At 39.7% G+C, this 15,000-nt stretch overlaps 1 protein-coding gene across 2 annotated transcripts in view; it reads right to left on the reverse strand.

The window, feature by feature from the left end:
* Positions 1-8: 8 nt before the first annotated feature.
* Positions 9-15,000, reverse strand: part of znrf2b (zinc and ring finger 2b) — a 73,177-nt gene continuing 58,185 nt past the window's right edge. Inside the window, exons 3-5 of one of the 2 annotated variants that reach the window (XR_015510635.1) lie at positions 7,425-7,568; positions 7,220-7,304; positions 9-852 (exon numbers count right to left, since the gene is read on the reverse strand). Coding sequence is in view for 1 of the 2 variants with exons in the window: in NM_001076728.1 (NP_001070196.1) it covers positions 7,247-7,304; positions 7,425-7,530 (164 nt within the window). In the remaining variant the exon portion in view is untranslated. 2 annotated transcript variants of the gene reach the window in all.

The following is a 15,000-nucleotide window of genomic DNA, read 5'->3' on the forward strand; positions in this document are numbered from 1 at the left end:
GCATTATATTTCCCAGAAAAAAAAACACTTTATTTTCTTTATGCAAAATATCCTTTAGCACTTTTTCTTCTTCTGATTCTGACCTGGACGAGATGTGCTGAATTAAGGCCCAGAATAATCTCGACATGAAGGAAAAAATCTGAAATGTTGACTTGCATAAAAGCTGCAGAGATGAAGATCCAGCTATTGCTACCAGACTGGAGATCAACACTGTAAAACGCCATTAGTTGACTTTACTCAACAAAGACAGAGGAAACTCGCTGCCTTTAATTATTACGGTCACAAACTAAGTGTATAGTTATAAACGTTTAGAGTCAGTGGGTTTACTGACTATGTTTATTTTTAAAGTAGAATCATCGTGCAGCTTTTAAAGCAATGGCTTGACTCACAGCTTTAAAGTAAAGTAACTAATGGCTTTTTCCAGTGTGCGGGGCAAACACAGGCCGTGGCACGGAGCCGTCCTGAATCAGGAAACACATCCTTCATATCCAGACGTTTCCATCCAGCCCTTCTGCTGTCCCAAACGCAGCTTTTTCTGCCCGCCGCATCTGAAAATTAAGGCACTGAGAGACACGGTCCCATTTAGCAGAACAATCAACCCGTCGTCCAATCAGCAACGAGATGGGAGTCAGCTGACCTCAAGTCCGGCCAATCAGAGAGCAGAAAGCAGCCAGTATGATGACTGCCAGTTTCCCTGAATGAGTTTTGGCACACTAGGGTTAATATGGCGACTAGGAAGGGCCGAGTTCTCTTATCGGGACGTCCCGCTCGGTCACAGTGTCTATGAGGAGGAAGAGGATTCACATTACTGTCCCTTTAGCAGGACAGGAGGCGTCTCACCAGCGGGAGAGGCTGCAGACACAAAACAACACACACACACACACACTGTTAAATCTGACACTGACTATGCTTACATCAGTTGGACATCAGTGATCTAATTGTTTGCCTTATGTATTAATATGGTGTTTACATGAGTTTCATGTTATAACACAGTTTGATTAACACCATTAGTCAACAGTCGACTCTAGTTTCCTCCGGTGTTCAACAGCAGTTTGTGTTAGTCATGGCACTATATGTGATTTTGGCCATTTCGTTTTTAAAGGGTCATGACACCCCCCACTTTCGGTTAAAGTCTACTTATAATTTTTTCAAAAGATGCATGATTAATGGGCGGAGCTCCGCGAGCATCGGGCAGGAGTGGGCGTGGCCAGCAGGGGAGAACGTGAGCGAACGAAGCTAGCTCACAAAATGAGACAAACCGTGAGGAGACGCATGAGTTTATAGTTCACAAAGTTAAAATGCAAAGAAATGAACTGTAATTTAATGCCCTGCTACATTTGTTATTCGTAATTTCATATACACACAACCACAATTTATATCATTATAAAGATAAGTGTGTTCATGTAAACACTATAAATGAGGATTCTCCCTCAATCCCCGTATCCAGCAGACTCTCCTGACCTGTCTATTTTAACCATTAGCCCTGCTGGTAATCTGGAGGATTTAGGCGAACACGGCAGCACAGTGAACGAACTCCTGATAAAAGGCAGCGTCCGCCATTCTCTAATTCTCGTGCTGCTCTTGCGACAAAAATGCTTGCAGCACACACACAGCTTTGCTGTATGATCGGCCCTGACAAGATCACGGGGGAAAACATGCAACAAACCCCGTGGATCATGGAAACAAACGCATATGAGCCTTCATGAACAGCTAAATACTGTGTGCCCGTGCCGTGGGTCTGTGACGTGTCTCACAGCTCGGGCTTGACTCTGGCAGGTCTCATGAATAATTAAGCAGCCGCCTCTTCTCATAGGATAAGAAAACTCCGCTTTGAATAATAATGAGAAACCGACGCGTCATCATTGCACTTGCAGTTCTGCGCTACGTCGCCGATTTTGATCCACCCCAAAAATCATTTTAAACCCGGAAGCTAAAATTAGCTGACAAAAGCTCAAAATTATCCAGTTTCCCCCACAATTAAAGCTGACAGGTGCTAACATTGTCTTAACTGATGCTCAACACACACAAATCTGTTAATTTATAAAAAAAAGTTCTCCAGGGTGTCCTGAACCTTTAAGGGGAATGAGAGATGAGACTCTGGTTGATTTACAGCACGTTCTGCTCAAAACACAGCCAGAACTCATTTATAGTGTTTACATGAACACACTTATCTTTATAATGATATAAATTGTGGTTATGTGTATATGAAATTACGAATAACAAATGTAGCAGGGCATTAAATCACTGTTTATTTCTTTGCATTTTAACTTTGTAAACTATAAACTCATGCATCTCCTCACGGTTTGTGTCTCAGTTTGTGAGCTAACTGACAACAACAGTTGTTCGCTCCCTTTCTCCCCTGCTGGCCACGCCCACTCCTGCCCGATGCTCGCGGAGCTCCACGCCCATTAATCATGCATCTTTTGAAAAAATTCTGAAGTAGACTTTAACCGAAAGTGGGTGGTGTCATGACCCTTTAAGGCCCCGTTGACACTGTCAGGTCTTGATGTCCATTTCGGATTTGATGCCATTATCCAGTGGTGGTAAGAGTACTGAAATATCATACTCAAGTAAAAGTACCATTACTTGCCTAAATAAAATATCTGTTGTAATTTTTACTAAAAGTATGAGTAAAAAGTAGACTTATTTAAAGTACTCAAGAGTGAGTAGTGAGTATTGTCCTGGGAAAAGTTGATGCATTACCATGTAATTTGACCGTGTGTGTAAACATTCTGTAGTGCCTTAAGTTATTGTCCAGCAGACACACAACATCATAAGACGTTAATATTAGGTTAGATTTAGGTTGTGATGTCAGGTGACCAAAATTCAATGGCTAAGTGCAACGTTATTTTGATGTCCAATAATGACGTTGATATTTGGTTAAATTGACTAAAATCGTCGAGCCAACATCTTAAACCAACGTCATATTGATGTCAAATGATATTTACTCATCAGTTATGGCAACCAAAATCTAACGTCTAATAGACGTCATAGTGGTAACGTCCACACAACTTTAAGCTGTGACATCATTAGACGTTGATATTTGGTTGCTTTTAGGTTGGACATTGACGTTGGTCTGACGTGGAGTTCTGATGTCAACCCGATTTTCATTTCCAAACAAAATGCAGCGTCTCCATGACGTTATTGTACAACCTCAGTCTGATGTCATGTTGACGTCTTGTGCCTGCTGGGTGTTTAAGGCCATTTGGGTCATCATACAGTAAACATCCGTCATCTTCTCATCAGTGACATGCATCTAAACTGGGTCAATCCGTGTGAAGATTTTGGACATCTTCTTGGACACTTTAAATCAGGGGTCTCAAACTCGCGGCCCGTGGGCCATTTGCGGCCCTCAGTGCAATATTTTGTGGCCCGCGCCGACTGCTGTACACTGACAGAATCAGCGGAGCGGGGAGAGAGAGCGCTCCCCGCTCCGCTGATTCTATCCGTACACATCGGTCACTGGCATTCCCCGCCCGTCGTGTAAACAAAGGGGCGGGGATGCCGGTGACGTCACCACGCACCCCGCCCCTTTGTTAGACGCTGTGACGGGCGGGAAGTGTTGATTTATACTTCTGCGTCAAACACCGGCGTAGGCTACGGCGCTGACGCATAGCCCTTCGCCGTGGCCGTCGCCGTCACTGACGTGCACCTCTCAAAAATTGTAACTACACGTCGCAACGATGCGTAGCGCAAGCTCTGTGATTGGTCGGCTTGCTAGCGCCGACAAGTCTGGGCGGGACCGAGAGCCGCGAGAATGGCGCGAGCGATTGTTTACAAGTGTGGAGTCCCGTGAAGGAGCTCCGGATGGAAAGTTTTGTTCTGTGTTTACCTCATGGTTAAAGTTGTTGCACGTCCGCCGGTTCCTGCCTCAAAATGAGCGAGTTTGAGTCACTTGTACATCCAGGAAGTGTTCAGAATAGCAAAACAGAAGCGAAGAAACTCGACACAGAGGAACATTTACACCTCACTGCCCACTAGCGTTTCGGAAGTGTTAATGCAGACCAACAGAGACAGCGCGCAGAAGTATAAATGCACAGCTGCACGCGTTGCCTGCGCCGTGAGTTGCGCCGGTCACTTGACGCAGAAGTATAAACCAGGCAGGGAGGGAACTCGCGCCGGCCAGAACCAAGGTAAGCTGTTCCCGCCCCTGCCTGCCACTTAGATACCTATCTGCAGCCTGCCACCTACCTAGCTACAGCCTGTATCTTATATATATTATAGGTAGATACAGACTGGTACAGACTGATGTGACTGGAGTGGGGTGGGGGTGTTTTATTTATACATATATATACATATATAAGATTTGTGAGAAGAAGCGCTGTCAAGTCTCTGGCAGCAAGGAGTAGGCAAAAGATGCCATGTTCAGAAGAACTGTTCATAATCTTCACTCAATGTTCTATTAATGTTCAGGACACTTCATGTTCAGAAGAAATAATTAAAACTGTTAATAATGACATTTGAGGACTTTTTTTGTGTGAAATCCCTTATGCGGCCCAGCCTCACCCAGACTTTGCCTCCTGCGGCCCCCAGGTAAATTGAGTTTGAGACCCCTGCTTTAAATGCTTCCAAACAGTTTGCTGCATTTATAAAGGTAGCTCATTATGATGCGATTTACCTTCTATGTGTGATCTGATTAGGAATCACAGGACTGATTTTTGTTGTCTTTTTAACTTTTAGTTGGTCAGTGGTCTATTTCAGTTCCTCAAAATAGCAATGCACCAACACCTTAACACACCTCCTTTCTAGACCAGCACACTCATGAGTCCACAAAGTGGCACAAATGGATTTGCTATTTAAACAGCGGGGCGCAAAACATGAAAATGACTGTTGCGCTGCTCTGAAAATAGCAACCAATCACACCAAACACGTCTTGCACCCTATTGCGCCAGGGGTGTATGATAGGGCCCCATGTGTGCAAACAAATGATGGTGAATACAAATTGTCCAGCAACAAGCCACCTCTGACATTTCATTCACCAGCTTTTCATTATGCCTCGCGACAGACTCACTTCAAAGTCGAGGCACTTCATAACGTCCATTTCCGAGTTCTCAGCATAGTCACGGTTTCCCGCTCGCATCAAAAATGTGCTCTTGCCTGAAAGCTGCTCTCGTTTGTTTGCGTCCTGTTACAATATGCAGCCAAAAGTAACACAGAGCGGTAATAGAGTGGAGGAACTATGACGTCACCTTGTAGGCGAATCGGCTGCTAGCATAAAACTGGTTCCCTCGTGAAAACCCCTATAGGATTTTCCCATAGGTTTTTCGAAGATTGCACATAATAAGCTCTGTGTTCAAACACTGTTCATTACACTTATACGTTTTGTCCAGCCGGATAATCCTCACACGAAAATACAACATGGAGCACTTTTGGATCTTAAATGCAAACGCAAGAGTTAAAAAGCTAACATTAGGCTATAAACGGACTACAGCGCCCTCGGGGCGCTCGTCTGTGACGTCAGCCCCACCATGCTACAGACAACTTATCAAGCTTATTTTTAGAAATAATGTCCATGACAAAGAGTTAATCTCTCTGTTTATTATATTATAATCCACGCTATATATTATAAACAAATAAATACGCAAAAATACATAGACATATGTGCCTTTTGGATCATTTTTACGTGGGAAATACATCTGTTTTGCTTTGCGGTTGTTCTAAAAGTTTTAAAACTGCGTGTATAAATCTGCCTATATAGTATTTTCATCAGACATATTTAAATAAGTGTATCGCTCGCGCACACAGCCTGCTTACCTTAACAGATGACAGAAATGAGGCGTGAGGAGGAACAAGTCTATCAAATGGCTGCATCATGATGGACACAGAGCAACATTAAATATTCCTTTTATGTGACGATGTACAGCGAAAATCAGCTCATACAGTCACATCTGCTATACGTTTCATGGAGGAGTGTAAATATTGCAGTTATGAGTGAGTAAAATGTGTTCAGATGAATAAAAAAAGACGAAAAATCACTTGATCACGTTAAAATTACAGTTAATATGTCTGTATTTTTACACATTTATTCACACGTTTGCATTACTGAGGGCAGGAGAGAGGCAGGCTGCACTGGTGAGCAGTATCTTATAGTTTAATTTAAATAAATGATCAACAAATGAATCTGTCTCGACAGCCTTTACATGTAAAGACATTATCTTCACACAATCTGAATTCTTAATTAGAAAAACACAAAAAACTATAAAATACTGTTCATAAAAAATAGTTAAATAACAGACAAATCCAAATGCCCAACACAAGCAAGCTGCGCTCCAGACCAGATCAGCTCGATGACGTATAATGCCTCCGACACCGCCTGTAGACCCATTTAGCAACTTGATAGCAACCGTCTTTTTAAAGAAGCATGGCCGAATTAAAAATTCAAGAGTGTGCTGTAACTGATGTGTTTTATGTCATAGAACGAAACTTGAAAATATCTTGAGTTTGTGTTAGCCACGGACCTTATTTAAGCAATTTTACTGAAACCCCATTCATAAAACCCATTGACTTTGGGATGAGGGAACCGGAAGTGCTAAAATGCTAACTCGCTTCCGGGTTTTTGCATGCAAATTGACGTCATAGTTCCTCCACTCTATAGTTTGCTTTAGAGGCGAGGCTACATAAGGGTCGAGGTGGCCCACTCACACTGGAGGCTGGCCCACCCAGACAAAAACAAATTTATTAGGGAAAATCCTAAATAGAAGGCATGTAATTAATGCAGGGAGACATTAACTAATTTAAAATCTCATAAATTAATTCTAATTGTTTTAATATTTAAATATTAGTATTTATTTTTATATGTATTAATATTTATTATTAATAAATATATATATTTTATTTTTAAAAAATATAATAAATATATATTAATAAATATTTCTATTTATTAATATTTATTTATTTTTTACTCATTTTTATTATTTATTTTTATTTTACTTGTTTCTTTTATTCTTGTTTATGTAAAGCACTTTGAATTGCCACTGTGTATGAAATGTGCTATATAAATAAACTTGCCTTGCCTTGCCTAAATTAAACTTGTCTTCTTGTCGATTGAGGCACAACTGTTAATAAACCTGTGTGATGCACAAACCACTGAAGCACACCAAAAGCTGTGCCTTTACATGAGTTAGAGTACAGTGTAAAGTGTGCTAAGGAATATAAACACGAACACTAATATAAACACTATATGTGTATGTGTGTGTGTGCTTGTGTGTGTGTGTGTCACCTGTGCAAAAAAGGTGAGAGAGGCGCTTTAATCTGCAGGATGTTCAGGACACGATCGGTTCACTTCAAACCACTCGTCAATACAGCTGCAGAGAGAGCAGAGATGATGTCAGAGAACACACATAGACACACACACACAGACAGACACACACACACACACACACACACAGACAGACAGACAGACAGACGAGCATGAGGGTCTTTACCCTTTGTGATAAATGCAGAGGCAGGGCAGGCGTGCGATGGTGTCTCCCTGCAGCAGCTCCTCCAGACATATTGCACATTCTCCAGCATCCTTCGACAGCACGTCCTCTGAGGAACAGTGGAGAACAGCACACATCAGCGCGTCTCTATATACATGATGTTGATCATTTACATGATCACAGCTTTAAAAATGTTAAGTGACATATAACTAGGGGTGCAGCATATATAGCTTCAGCATCAATATTGCAACGTGTGAATCTACAATAGTCACATCACTGGATCTGCAATGCCAAACTAAGCATAAAATACAGCTCATAACACTATAATCCAACAGTGTGTGAAGATGTGTTTTTAAGACCTCTGACTTTACAATTTCAAGCTAATTTAAACCATTCGAATACAAGAAATTATGAAGTTTGCAGCTTTAACAAATATTAACTGTGTTTATTTATACAATAAAGACTATGCAGTGTTATTTTGCATGTAATTATCAAACTTTAGTGTATTTCAACACTCCAGCGAAAACCATTTATTTCATTTTTGTCTGTGTTCTGTTGTTTTTATCAGCACTTTGATTCATTTTATTATGTTTATTTTCTGTAATTTTCTATATTTTATGCAGATGCACTCGCCTACAATCATCCAATCACTGTTAAATCAAATTAATATGAATTAATTTGATGTTAAAAATCTAATTATTAGTCATCTTGAGAAATTATGCCCATATCTCAATATTTATTGCATTTTTTATTTTATTTTCAATACCATGTAGCCCTATGTATATATATCCACACGTGCATTTATAAAATTACAGCTTTAAAATTTGTTTACTGGGGCATCTGATACTTTTTAAACAGACATTTCTGTGCAAATAACTCATAAAATCGAAAATACTTTTAATTAAAAGCAACTACTTAAAACCATGTTTACAACCAAAGCATTTTTATAAGTGAGCAGAAGAGGGCGCTGAAGATCTGCATTTCCTTCAGCTTCTATGACTCATTCCTGCTGCTCACATACAGCACTGCACTATTACCCTATTCTATTCTATTCTATTCTATTCTATTCTATAGGAATCAGTATCAAATATTATGTTAAGTTAGAACATATCCTGTTTTAAATCTTTCATATATTGCTTTAACACAATCTTCATTATAAAAAGCACAATAGAAACAAAAAGGAATTGAATTGAATTAATTGGATGGAAGATAACTGCAAAGAGTGACTTGGACATCAATCATTTCAGAGCTGACAAAGGGTTAGCACAAACCTGTTTTCAATAACATTCAATTCAGCTTTATTTGTATAGTGCTTTTACAATGCACCCATTAATTAATTATGTTTATCATAATAGCAGACAAACGACCTGAGGTTTGTTTTTAATGAAAATAAAGGAGGCAAAAACAAAATTTGGTTTAATAAGTTTGGATGATAGCAGTCAGAGTGAACAGACACCAGCAGCCTTTCACACACTTCACCTGAGCACTTTACACAAACACTGTTGTGGGAGGAGCCTGTCATTCACTCCACTGAATATTCATTAAATGAACATGACCAGAATAAACAAGTTTTAGTAAAGTTCTATAAGTGAAGTTTAGGTTTTGCTACTTTTAGGACATTGATTCAGAATAAACACACCCTAACAACTACATAACAACCTGTCAACTCCACAACACCCTAACAACTGCGTAACAACCTGTAAACAGTGCACAACACACTAACAATCAGTCAACACTCCACAACACCCTAACAACCACATAACCTGCCAACTCCACAACACCCTAACAACCACGTAACAACTTGTCAACAACCAACAACACCCTAACAATCAGTCAACACTCCACAACACCCTAACAACCACATGGCAACGTCAACATTCCACAACCTGTTAACTCTTTACAACACTATAGCAAACACATAAAAACCTGTCAACAACCATACATCACTGTCAACCGCCAACAACACCCTAACAACTACGTAACAACCTATCAACTCCACAGCACCCTAACAACTGCGCAACAACCTGTCAACTCCACAGCACCCTAACAACTGCGCAACAACCTGTCAACTCCACAACACCCTATTAACTGCGTAACAACCCGTCAACAGTGCACAACACCCTAACAATTAGTCAACACTCCACAACACCCTTACAACCCCATAACAACCTGCCAACTCCACAACACCCTAACAATCATGTAACAACTTGTCAACAACCCACAACACCCTAACAATCAGTCAACACTCCACAACACCCTAACAACCACATGGCAACGTCAACGTTCCACAACCTGTTAACTCTCTACAACACTATAGCAAACACATAAACACCTTTCAACAACCATACATCACTGTCAACCGCTAACAACACCCTAACAACTACGTAACAACCTGTCAACTCCACAGGACCCTAACAACTGCATAACAACCTGTCAATAGTGCACAACACCCTAACAATTAGTCAACACTCCACAACACCCTAACAACCAAATAACAACCTGCCAACTCCACAACACCTTAACAATCACGTAACAACTTGTCAACAACCATAAAGCACCGTCAACCACCAACACTACCCTAACAACCACATTATAAGATGTCACCATCCCACAACACCCTAAAAACCACTCCCAACACCCTAACAACCACATTACAACCTGTCTACATCCCTACGACACTATATCAAACATATAACAACCTTTCACCAACCTCCAACACACTAACCACCACATAACAACCACATAAAAACCTGTTAACAGCCCACAACACCTTAACAACAACTCCCAACACCCTACCAACCAGATAACAACCTGTTAACATTGCACAACACCCTAACAACAACTCCCAACACCCTAACAACCGCATAATAACCTGTTTACATCCCCACAACACTATAACAAACACATAACAACCTTTCACCAGCCAACAACACACTAACCACCACATAACAATCTGTGTACAGCCCACAACACCCTAACAACAACTCCCAACACCCTAGCAACCACATAACAACCCGTTTACATCCCTACAACACTATAGCAAACACATAACAACCTTTCATCAGCCTACAACACACTAACCACCACATAACAACCAAATAATAACCTGTTAACATTGCACAACACCCTAACAACCACTTCCAACACCCTAGCAACCACATAATAAACCTGTTTACATCCCCACAATACTATAGCAAACATATAGCAACATCAACAGCCCAAAACACACAAATCACTACATAACAACCAGATAACAACCTGTTAACATTGCACAAGACCCTAACAACCACTCCCAACACCCTAGCAACCACATAACAACCTATTTACATCCTCACAACACTATAACAAACACATAACAACCTTTCACCAGCCTACAACACACTAAACACCACATAACAACCTATGTACAGCCCACAACACCCTAACAACAACTCCCAATACTCTAGCAACCACATAACAACCCGTTTACACCCCTACAACACTACAGCAAACACATAACAACCTTTCACCAGCCTTCAATACACTAACCACTACAAAACAACCACATAACAACCAGTTAACATTGCACAACACCCTAACAACAACTCCCAACACCCTAGCAACCACATAACAACCCGTTTACATCCCTACAACACTATATCAAACACATAACAAACTTTCACCAGCCTACAACACACTAACCACCACAAAACAACCGGTTAACATTGCACAACACCCTAACAACAACTCCCAACACCCTAGCAACCACATAACAACCCGTTTACAACCCTACAACACTACAGCAAACACATAACAACCTTTCACCAGCCTACAACACACTAACCACCACAAAACAACCACATAACAACCAGTTAACATTGCACAAGACCCTAACAACAACTCCCAACACCCTAGCAACCACATAACAACCCGTTTACACCCCTACAACACTATATCAAACACATAACAACCTTTCACCAGCCTACAACACACTAAACACCACAAAACAACCACATAACAACCAGTTAACATTGCACAAGACCCTAACAACAACTCCCAACACCCTAGCAACCACATAACAACCCGTTTACACCCCTACAACACTATATCAAACACATAACAAACACATAACATACTGTTAAAATTGCACAGCACCCTAACAACAACTCCCAACACCCTAACAACCTGACAACCACTCAACAAAATAAGCTCAAAAGTTACTTCAAGCACACATAAGCAGAAGATTGAACTGGTCCCCTGTGTGGTGGTGCTATCAATCACTGTAATTATAATGATCACAGGCCGAGCAGATGTTGAGAGTGTTTGATAAACTGGAGCGCACAGACGCTGTAATCCATCAGATGAACGCGAGATCTCTAATGGAGACACTGCTGTACATCTTTTTTTTTGTGTTCAGTGACTAACACGATCCTTAAACACCACAAACAAAAAGCATCAGCACACACACAGCTGGATGACTAGCTCAGAGCGAAGCAAATAAACTCCAGACGAACTCGACACGTTGTGCTTTAATGCTCAGCAGGTATTACTCCGGGCTATAACTGGAAATGATGATCATTGACAGGACTTAAAGAGGAATAAACATCACACACATTAAACAGACGTGATCCGCCACAAATCCCAACCAGATTAGAGCTGCAATATTAGATCTGTATATTATCAGGAGAATGAGGTTTAAACGTGTGCATTAATGTCTCGTTTATAAATGCAACATGTGCATTGTGGGAATCTGACATGCATCTAAACATCTCAAATGGCACCTTCAACATCTCTGCATCCCAGACACATATTATATATTATACATATTATCTCAAGAATTTTGCATAAAATGATTGCAGTGGGTCATTTTTACAGCTTTATACTCAAACTGAACGACTCTTTTGTGCCTGTTTTTATTTCTCATATTGTTCAGAGAAACACGGCAGATCATGCAACTAAAAATAAGTTCGTATTTTTATTTTCTTGTGCTTGAAACATTTTACATTTTTTTTAATGTAAACTTTTTATAAGAAGCATCTGCAACATTAAATGCAAGCATTGTATTTATTAGTATATTTACAGTGTAAAGTACATTTATAGCGTAATTAGCATATTTATCGTATTTTATAGTGAATATTTGGCACTTCATTTAGCACAAAAAGTAGGACAGTACTTGAAAATTGTATTTAAATATATATTTTACTGTACTCAAGTACACTTTTACATTTTTGATTTAATGATACAACCAAAAGAGTACCACTGAAAAGTTGATATTAAGGTGCAGTATGAAAGTTTGAGGGGTGAAGCAGTGGCGCAGAAGGTAGTTAGGGCTGGGTATCGTTTCAAAATTTTAGATACCGATACCCTAAATTCGATACCTGTTCCAAACGATACTTTTTTCAATACTTTTATTTTAAGAAATATATTTTAACAAGATTACATAACTCATAATCTCAGAGAAACTTTGGTTTTATTTTTTTCAGGATGTTTGTGATCAAGACCAATAAATAAAGGAACAAAAGCACAAAATGAACAAAGTGTAGTTCACACAATATATTAGTGCAAACCGTTTTAATAAAGTTCAAGCAGTTTTAAGTCGATCAATTTTAAGTATTTGTGACGCTTACTGCTGCGTAAACGTTTAGTTCACCCAAAAATTGAAATTCTGTCATTAATTATCTTCAAATGAAGATATTTTGGATTTAATCCAAGAGCTTTCTGATCCTCCCATAGATAAATCGTTGAATAAAGTTGTTTTTGTTTTCCTTGCACACAGGAGTATTCTCCCAGCTTCATATATCACATGGACTTATTTTGACTGTTTTTGGTTCCTTCAATGGGGATTGAAAAATGCACATCCAGTAAATCTAATCTTTCTCCACAGTAGAAAAAGGCAGCAAACATTTAACAATACAATTGTGTGGATCTTCTTGCAGTCAAACAATGCAAAAATGATTTTAAGTGTAGTAGTGTACGCATTACAGCCTCACATTTGACAAGCTATGAGCGAGTGGGCGTAACCGCCGTAAACTATTGATTTTCAATACAGCCCCGCTGCAGCCAATCACCAGCATTTAATCTGGGCACGTTAAGGATGCTGCAGGTTTGAAATGTAAACTTTTTATATAAAGCATTTGCAACATTAAATGCCAACATTGTATTAATTAGCATATTTACAGTGTATAGTATATTTATAGTGTAATTATTTGGCACTTTATTTAGCACAAAAAATAAGACAAGAAAATAAAGATAAAAAAAGAAAATAAAAATTGTATTTAAATATATTTTTAGTGTACTCAAGTACACTTTTACATTTTTGATTTAATGATACAACTAAAAGAATATAATTTAAAAGTTGATATTAGGGTGCAGTATGTAAGTTTGAGGAGCAAAGCAGTGGCGCAGTAGGAAGTGCTGTCACCTCACAGCAAGAAGGTCGCTGGTTCGAGCCTCAGCTCAGTTGGTGTTTCTGTGTGGAGTTTGCATATTCTCCCTGCGTTCGCGTGGGTTTCCTCAGGGTGCTCCGGTTTCCCCCACAGTCCAAACACATGCGGTACAGGTGAATTGGGTAGGCTAAATTGTCCATAGTGTACGAGTGTGTGTGTGTGTGTGAATGTGTGTGTGTATGTTTCCCAGAGATGGGTTGTGGCTGGAAGGGCATCCGCTGCATAAAAAAAAAAAAACTTGCTGGATAAGTTGGCGGTTCATTCCGCTGTGGCTACCCCAGATTATTAAAGGGACTAAGCCGACAAGAAAATGAATGAATGAATGCAAGTTTGACCCCCAGTGGTTGAACTAAGTATTGCACTCCTGGTTCAAAACACATGCAAGCGACCCCATACCTGTTATTTAAAATCAGACCTTTTGTCACTTATGCAACAACTCTACACAAGGTACTTATATACACATGTTCTGGGGATGTCCCCAAATTGCACTATTCTGGACCCAAGGTACGAGACTTTTTATCAGAACTAATGGAAACTCAGTTCCAATGCGACCCATTGCTTTTTCTTATGCTGGACAATTCATCCCTCTCCTTATCCATCAACCAAATAAGCACTCAGTTGTTCTGACTGCTGCAAAAAAAAAAAAACAATCCTGAAACTATGGCTAGATTTATCTGCTCCAACCGATCTATCCTGGAGGCTGTATCTACTGGACATTATTTGTCTGGAATACACCACAGCCAAAATAAATGGAGCCAGTAAAAAAAAAACTGTACAATTTTGGTCAAATATGAGAGAGACTGTATCCTTTATGTTTCAATCCTGATTTTGTACTTATTATTACAATAACACTGTTTTTATTTTATTTGACATATTTTGTATGGTGGATCTCGGGCTTTGCTCAAAATCAAAATGTTCAATAAAAAAAAGAATAAAAAAAAAACACATGCAAGCGCAGGTTGCCAGATTGAAGACACCAACAAGAGTGTGCCAAACTATCGAGCCTAAAGGCTGATTTAAGTCGTGTCCTAAATAAAAGCAACGGCAATAGAAGGAGTATTTTCCATATTAACCCTTTGACTGGCCCTCTACCAAATGGTTGACCGTGTTTTGACTGTTATAAATAATGGCTTACACAAACAGCATGTTAGTTT

The sequence above is a fragment of the Danio rerio genome, chromosome 16, assembly GCF_052040795.2.
Source record: "Danio rerio strain M-AB ecotype USA chromosome 16, GRCz13ab, whole genome shotgun sequence".
Lineage (NCBI taxonomy): Eukaryota > Metazoa > Chordata > Actinopteri > Cypriniformes > Danionidae > Danio > Danio rerio.